Source organism: Lontra canadensis, unplaced genomic scaffold (assembly GCF_010015895.1).
Source record: "Lontra canadensis isolate GAN:19392208 unplaced genomic scaffold, GSC_riverotter_1.0 scaffold228, whole genome shotgun sequence".
NCBI lineage: Eukaryota > Metazoa > Chordata > Mammalia > Carnivora > Mustelidae > Lontra > Lontra canadensis.
The window spans coordinates 94133-102582 of NW_022631222.1; the positions used below are offsets into that span (position 1 = coordinate 94133).

The 8450-nt window shown below is 48.7% G+C and overlaps 1 protein-coding gene across 1 annotated transcript; it reads right to left on the bottom strand.

The window, feature by feature from the left end:
- Nucleotides 1-25: 25 nt before the first annotated feature.
- VSX1 (visual system homeobox 1) lies at nt 26-5410 on the bottom strand. The gene is made up of 5 exons (XM_032849434.1): nt 4987-5410; nt 3223-3301; nt 2681-2804; nt 1497-1677; nt 26-312 (listed from the first exon to the last, which is right to left on the bottom strand). The coding sequence occupies exons 1-5, from the start codon at nt 5408-5410 to the stop codon at nt 26-28; spliced, it is 1095 nt and encodes a 364-aa protein (XP_032705325.1).
- Nucleotides 5411-8450: the final 3040 nt, after the last annotated feature.

Here is an 8450-nt window from a genome sequence, read left to right on the forward strand (position 1 = left end):
TTGAGGGTGGGTCCTGTGGGCCTCATCAGGCTCCTACCTTTCCTGGCTGGAGCCCCTCCAGCCCGGAGGAGTCTGAGCATCCTAGGACACTGTTGCCCTGGTGTGCTTTCTTGGTCCCCTGCCGAGCAGAGCTGGAGAGATCAATAGCCACATCTTCCAAGCCATTCTCAGGGCGGGCTTCATCTGAGCCTCTCTGGGATCCTGCCAGTCTTGGGCTAGAGCCTTCCTGGAGATGGTGTGAGTCCCAGGTTCCTGTCAGCTTTTCTTCATTTCCCAGTTTCCTTATCATCCCTGTGGATTTCTTATGCATCCCTTCCAAAAAAAGAAAAGAGAAAAAACTAAAAATAGATATCTCCAAATTCAGCAATTTTGTAAATCTCTTCCTGGTCATTGTTCTCAAAATTCCATTAGAAGTGCCCTCATCAGTGCCCATCTCTGGGGTCTCTAAGGATGCCAAGTAGGTAACTAACCCCATTAGGTGTTAAAATCTGATGTCTGCCTGTGGGGTGCAGCCAGCAAAGGTATTAAAATGATTTTCTCTTAATTTAATTGTTGCCAATGTTTTGAAATCAGGAGATGGCACATCAAAAGCCAGACTTCCAGCTTTTCTGAAAGTAAGATGTCTGGCAGCACTGGGCCCACTTTCTTGTGGCTACAGGTCTGCAGATACCAGTAAGCACCACCACCCTACACCTGATCTGCTTGTAGAAGTTCAGAGGGGTGGATTTGGTTCCCAGCCCAAAATTCTCTCTGGCTCTTCAGTCTTTGAGGGCAAAGTCTAGACCGTATTTACAATTGTTATCTCAAGTCTCACCACAGCGAATGATGGAATGACCCTAGTGGCTAAATGAGTGCTAAATAAAAAACTCTTCCCCACCACCCCACCCCACACCCACACACACACCCCTAATTCTAATCTCCTACCCTGCCCCAGGGGCTATCTTGTGACTCATTCCTCCCAGGTGTGATCCCATTAGTTTCTGGTACAGAAAACACCCAGAATGCCCAGTCCCAAACCTTGGACCTCTCTTGAGTAGACTGTTCTATGAGACAGAAAAAAGCAAGTTGTTAATGGCGGAACTAGGACTCAGACCCCAAACCTTCTTGTATGTAGGGGGTTAATCACCTACAGATTTCTCTGCTTAGCACTATCCTCATTCCTATTACCATGAGCTCTACATTGTATGGTTTCCAAACATTGTAATAGCACTCAACAGTTTGGAAACATGTTTAACAAATTACAAGTATATCATTCCACTTCTAGAACCAAGAACTGATGTGACCTTTCCACACACTGCCTACACAGTTTTGATGAAAAATAATTCTACTGACCATAGTTTCAGCCTTGGAATTAATTAAAATCAATGTGATATTCTAGGCCCAAAACTGAGTAAATGGATGTTGACTGGCTTGGCAAATGGCTGCCCTTCAGGGAACCCTGGCCCCTCCCCCAGCATTTCTGGACTTCTTGCTGGCTGCAGGGCCCTCTTCCTTACCCAAGAGCCAGGGTGCACAGGAACCAACCAGGCCACCCTCGGTGGAATTGAGGACGGAGTCTGGCAGTGGGATGCAGTGTCGCACCATGGCCCCATAAAGGCCGTACTCGGCCATCACGCTGCTACCACCCCAACGCTTCTCCCGCTTCCGCCACTTGGCCCTCCGGTTTTGAAACCAGACCTGATGTGAGGCAAGACAGGAGGCAGAAGAACATACAGGAGGAGACACAGTAAAGAGGATGCTCTTAAGTGTCCCTTAGCAGGGAGTCCTAAAAACAGCCAACTAATGATTCAAATCCCAGACCTTAAGGAGCTGTGTCTACTATTCACTCAAAACTCACAGGGACTCATCATTGTGTGGATAATATGCAATCAGTTTCCACTAAGGTTTTCCAGAGAGCCAGGAATGACAAAAATAAAATCAAAGTATTATTTCCCATGTCGTGTAAAGAAGTGGACTATTATGTTTCCTGATTTTTCTCATTGGTTGGAAAGAGTTCACAGTGGCAATGGTCCCTTTTAATGTCAAGTTGTTGGTTTGTTGGTGAAATTTCTCCTGGAAAATATTATCTTCATAAAGAAACAATAAGGAATATTTATTAGCTGTTAAAAAAAAGAAATAGTGACATATCTTCTGAGCTGGGGAAGTGTCCAAAATGTGTTGTCAAGCAAAGAGGCTAAGAAGTATAACACAATGCTTTTTTGTATAAACCAAGAAAAAAATTCCATGTGTGTAAAAATACATATATCTATAGGTATACACATGTAAACATATTCAGGGCCAAATATATATGACAGAGATGGTGTGCCGAAAGGTTACAACGGGCTATTTATGTTGGTTTCTCTCAGGGAATGATAGTCAAAGAGATGATAGATAAATGATAGATAGATAAATAGAGTTATAGATAGATATAACTGTATATGTAGTTTTTAGTTGCAGCATATATTATTGTGTAATTTTAAGGAATTAATTAATAAAAGGAAAAATACATTCAGGTTACAGGTGCTATCTTCTTGGAATAAACATACAGAATGGCTCTAGCATTGTGGTACGTGCAGCTAAGTGAGCTTCGGTTTGTGTGTCAAGGGAAACATGTGGGGTTGTTTAGAGGTGCCTGTGTGTATGTGAAAAAAAGCATGTTCTCTGTGATGTCTTTGGGAAAGAGAAAGGGGACCCCAGACACCTGTATTCGGTCTTCTGGAAGCTCAGTTTTCATGGCCAGCATTTCCCGGGCATACACATCAGGGTAGTGGGCCTCACTGAATGCCTTCTCCAGCTCTTCCAGCTGGTGGGCAGTGAAAACAGTCCTGTAGGGAGACCCAAAGCACATGTGTAAGTGCATGTCCACAGGAGGCTGCCAGGCTTCCCAGATGTAGAAGACCCCGTGCCTGCCTTTCCACACCTTAAAAGTCCACCTCATGATAACTGGATATCCCACCTCTAAATGATTGGCCTCTGGAAAGTCCAGAAGTTCTTTAACATATTTTTTCCTCCTCAATGAATTCTATCAACTCAATCTAAGATCTATTTTAAAGGTCCACAAAATTGTGTCTCTAAAATGCTACAAAGATTATGCTGCAGCCTCCTGTGAATAGCAGAATTATGTTCCCAAATGGCTATTATGTGTCAACCAAGAGGCCACAGGGCCTGCCATAATGCAGCACCATAGATTCCTAGATTCTGTGTCCTAAGTAAAGGGCCAGGGAAGACAGCCTGGTTATATACCTGTGCCGTCTCTTCTTCCTCTTGCCAGGAGTAGGGGACAGTTTCAGGCCACGCCTGTCTTCAGATGGGCTGTCCTCATCTGTTAGCACAGGAGAAAGAGAAGATTTTAAAGGTGAGCACATTACCTTTTATTGAGGAAAAAAAAAAAAACCAGCCCTGTTTTTAAAGGTGAGCCTATTTTTCAGAGCACCTGGGTGCCCCAGAAAAAAGTGAGCATATTTTTCACTTTCTCTGGATTCTAATATGAGGATTGAAGTTATGATTCTGCTGAGGAATGTTAACATTTATTAATACACACTAGCATTGTTAGCACTTACTATATTCCAGGCACTTTCCTTAGCATTGTCCATGCATTATCACAGTTATTCTTCATAAAATAAAAGAACTTCAGGGGAGCTGCTAGTATTGTCCTATTTTTACAGATGAGGAAGCTGAGGTGCAGAGATTAAGTAACTTGTCCAAGATCACACAGGTTGTACATGGTGAAGTATTATATGAAGACTGTGTGAAGCTACTTGGCTGTTAATGGCACTCTCTACCACCATTTAGCTCCCAACTCCCAAATTCATTCACTTCTTTCCACCTCCAACCCCTCCTTTTAACCAATACATCAACATTTCTCTAACCAGGGGTGGGGGCCAAGGTTTGACATTAGAAGCCTTATCAGAACTGCACTCCCTGCCTTGCTGTACCAATTCTGAATCTCTGGAAGTGGGATCCAGGAAACTCATTCTTGACAAAATCTAGTCCTATTTTGTCTTTCATTTTACCAGTGCTCAGAAAGAAAAAAAAAACTCATCCTATGAAGGTGGTTTCTGAATTTTTTAGTGAAATTACTAATATAATGGTTTGTTTTATTTTATAGAAAGACCTATTAATACATTTTTTTAAAAAGCAGAATGAAAGTTTGCTTGCCTGCTGATTTCTCATGCTTAGTTTTATTATTTTGTTACTTTTATTATCAGTGGAGACTCAATGTACTCTTTTGCCTTGGCTGCCTGGATGCTCAGCTCTAGGCTCTACACAGTTTCTCTCAGTCCACGTTTTCTAATATAATTCTGTTTTCTTCCACCCACACCCCAGACCTCTATTTTTTTTTTCTTTTTGCCTCTTTCCCTTTCCCCATATTCCGCCTCAACTTCTTTGAGGAAATAACTGGGCTCAGAACAAAATGCTGGGCATAGCGCAACGAAATTGGCGAGTTTAGTCCTTTCTCACGTGTGGGAAGGAGGGAAGGCAGCGCAAGGTGAAAAACGCGGTACCTAGATTCCCTTTTCAGCACCCCAGAAGGAGGACAGTTCCAGGCCTCCAGGCCGCGCGCTATTCAATCTTTAATCCAGCAAACCTTTGAGCGCACGCAGGGTACTGGGTTCTGTGCAGGTGATGAACAAGCACGCCCGGGCCTCACTGACCTATGCCGTTCGTAGAGGCCGAGACTCGCGTTGGGCGCTGAGGAAAAACCCTCAGGAGACCGCTGCTTGGTTGGCGAGACCCCCAGGGTAGGTCGAGAACAGGGTGGTGGTGATATCCGCTGTGCTGCGGGACTAGATCCCGGAGAAGAGGCAGGGATTTAGGGAGAGGCAAGGGGCAGGGATCGAGGCTGAGAGAATACGCCTCCTCCGACGGGAGCACGGCCTGGGGTCCCGACTTCCCTTAGATCCGGGATGCTGGGGATAGGGGCTCAGTGAGGTTATGGTGAATTACCCCTGCACTGCCCAAGCCGGAGGAAAGAGGGGCAAGACCCGGATGGGCTTTCCTGATTACCGGACGTCGAGACGCTCTCGCTGCTCTTCTGGCTGCTGAAGTGGGGAGGCGGACCACCTGGGGCTTGCTGGACAGCGGACTCAGGCGCTCGGGGTGGAAAAAACGGCACGTCGGCTAGAAGCAGGCAGGGCGCTGGAGCAGCCACAGGAGGCTGCGCGCCGAAGCCACAGAGAAGGCCGAGCCCCAGTGGGAGGGCCCCGCGCGCCAGGCAGGAGCTCCCGACACTCGGACCCGTGCAGGGTGCGGCCGGGGAGGTCTCGCAACCAGATCCTGGCCCGGGGTCGGAAGGCGCCGGCACCTCAGCCTCCAGGCCCAGCAGGTCTGTGATGGCGAAGCTGCGGGGGCGCGGAACACTAGGTGAGCCGCCAGGTACCAGCGCCCTGCTCCTGGAGCGCCCGTCGGAAAGTGCGTTCTGGTAAGTCATTGCTTCTCAGTGGGCGAGACTTGACCTTCGCTAGGTCCGGTTTGCTGAGTGGGCGCAGCTCAGAGGACGCTTTATACTGCTGGACACCCCGTCGGGCGCGGAAGGCCAGGAGGGTCCAATCAGTGGGTCGCGGACGCGTCATCGCCCCGGACCCCGCGAGATGGGGACGCCACAAGTTTCCCTCCCCTCGGTCGCCGCCCTCCCAGCTGCAGTCCCCTCAATCACCTCCTTCTCTCTCCTCTCCAGCTGTCCTCCTTTCCCCAGCCAACCCTCTCCCCGCCCCCATTCTCAGGGAGAGGAAAAAGTAAGAAGGGGACGACCCCCCCATCTGCCGGTTCCTCTAAAAGCCACATATCCCAGGCCCCAGTGTGGTCTTCCTTTTCCTTCCAGATTCTCTAGGTGGAGGTCCTGCTCACAGCTGTCCCCAAAGCCTCCTCCCAAGACCTAGGTCCTCTGGGCACCTGGCTGACTCAGTCAGAGGAACATGAGACTCTGACTCTCGGGTTATGAGTTTGAGTTTCCACCTGGTGTGTAGAGATTACTTAAATAAGTAAAACTTTTTTAAAAATATTTTTTTAAAAAGACCTAAGACCTCATTCTCAGCCATACTACCACCAATATGACACATGCCAGCCTTCCAACTCCACCGCCAGGGCCTTCCCCAAAAATCTCCAAGGGAAGGGAGTGGGAAACATTTATTTAATCCACTCCCACTCCATCTCCAGCCGAAGTTACTCCCTGCTCTCTAAATGGCTTTAGCCTGTATTAAACTCACAGGAGATAGGGGAAGTAGTAGAGAGTGACAGATGTAAAGTGAACCAGGGAAGAGTGCCCAGTTTAGTAAACAAAAGTACTGGAGGTCCAGTGAAATTTGAATTTCAGATATTTTTTTAGTGTAAGAATGTACCAGTATTTTATCTGGGAACTCTTAATTGGGTGGGGGATAAATTGGAACATAAGACCTGTGAGAGGCACCCCTATTCAAGGAGGAAAATAAATTACTGTCAGATTTTACCATCATTCAAAGAAAGCCTGATTTTCCTGTGGAGCTCCCTGATTTGTTAAAGTTGGCGCCAAATTACATGAGTAAACCACTCTGGGCTCACACACAGAAAATTTGAGTCCTCCAAACCCAAATCGTTCGAAACCTTGAGCCCACCCTTTCTAAACATAGAATACTGGAAACAATCTTTCCAGTGTCTCCACATAGCACCCACCCACCCACCCACCCCAACCCCAGGGCCGGGCAGTCTGAGGTCACCTAGTGAGAGAGGTAAAAACTCTGGGTCCCACCGGAGTGGTTCCCTGCCCCAGAGAGAGGAGCTCAAGCCCTGAAAAGTGGGTCTCCAGCTTGCTGCACCTTCGAGTGGGTCCTCTGTTAAACGTGCAGATTAAACGAGGAGCTTCCGATAAAGATAATTACAATAGGCTGAGCATTAACTTTCCATTATTAAAGGAAGACCCAAATCTCCTCCCCTCCTCCTCCCCCCTCCCCCTCCTCCCCCGCAAGCTGTTCCTGGTATTAGCAAAACAATAACTTTCCTTTAGGATAATTGTCTTTTGAATCGCTGGGGGTCAGGGGCGGCTTTGGACCCCAGCATCAATTTCGGCCCTGCCAGGAATTTAAAGGAAGGTGTTGTTGGTACAGGACCAAGTCAACGTGCTCTAGCTCTTTGCTCCGCAGAATAGTCATTGTAATTAAGAATTTGAGACCGCAGTTTAGGAAGACACCTAAAGATCCACACGTTTTGAGACCAAGTCCGGGGTAGACAGGAGGGACCATCCGCCCCAAGGTGGCTCAACCGTGGTCACTCTCAAGGGGAGGGTGTAAGAGGCGTCTCCCCATGTTTCGTACAGAAACTCTCCCGGACGCTCGCGCCACGCCTGCAGCCTGGAGGGCTAATAATGTCCCCTTGCCTCTGCTAGGGTCTTGAAGTCTCCCTTCCCAAATCTCTGCCCTGGGAGGCAGATGATTACTCAAAGGACAGGCCTCAAGTGGATGGCCTGGAACCCAGAGGTACTAAAAGGCGGGGCGGAAGGAGCCCAACTTCGGTCACCCCACACAGTGACCTCACAGAGCCAAGAGCACACAGGTTAGCAACCCCTTCGGAAGGCCTCTTTTGGCAGATGAGAAAAACTGAGGCTTATTAACCCAGTACACTGGACACGGATAGAGAAACCAAGAAAGCGAAGCTAAAAGAAAGTGGAAGGAGCAGGGATTGCAGCTCTTAAAGGCTCTTTGCGATTCCTGCACTGGAGCATCCCAAAAGCCTCCTCCCGCTCCAACTGCAGGAAGAGGCCCTCTGGACCAAGTTGGGGAGCTAGATGAAGCCGTGGTGTCTTCCTTTTTGCAGAGTGGCTGCCACGGGAGCGCAGAACCTGAGGACACCTACAGTGTCTCCTCCCCAGAGAGAAGCACCTTCCCTACCCCCTTGCAGCTCTAATCCACCTCCCCACTGCTGCAGACTATCAGTTTGCCACAGGAACTCTGCCGGGTCTGCTCAGAGAACGCGAACGCAGACACAAGAGATGAACGAAGCCCCTGGCTCTATGTCTGCCAAGGTGCGGAGAGCGTTTCCACTCGTTTAGGAAACTGGGGAAGGAGAGTGCGACCTGGTGCCATCCTGAGCCCACCCACACTTCACGAGTCCCCTGGCGCTGGGGCAAGTGCGGAGTCTATGGGTGGGCGTAAGCGTTTGGGGAACTTTTCCGCGCCCTGGCTGGGTGGAGAGTAGTGTCCTCCTAGCCCTCTCCCTCCACAAACAAATCTGCGGCCAGGGGACAAACCCTCCGGAGCATCCCCGACCTGGTTCACCCCCGGAGTCGTTTTGGAACCCTAAATCCGTTAAGGGGTCCGGATCTATCTTCATCAGCCAGGATTATCCGGGATTTAACTAATCAGTAAACGTTTCTCCGCTCATTATTTTCCAAGAAAGGTTTCCATCCCCTCTCTGTGGCCAACCATGAATGTGTGCTCCACTTAACCTGACCTCCCACGCGTTCCTGCTCTGCCCAGCTCCAGGCTGACACAGGACCGGGT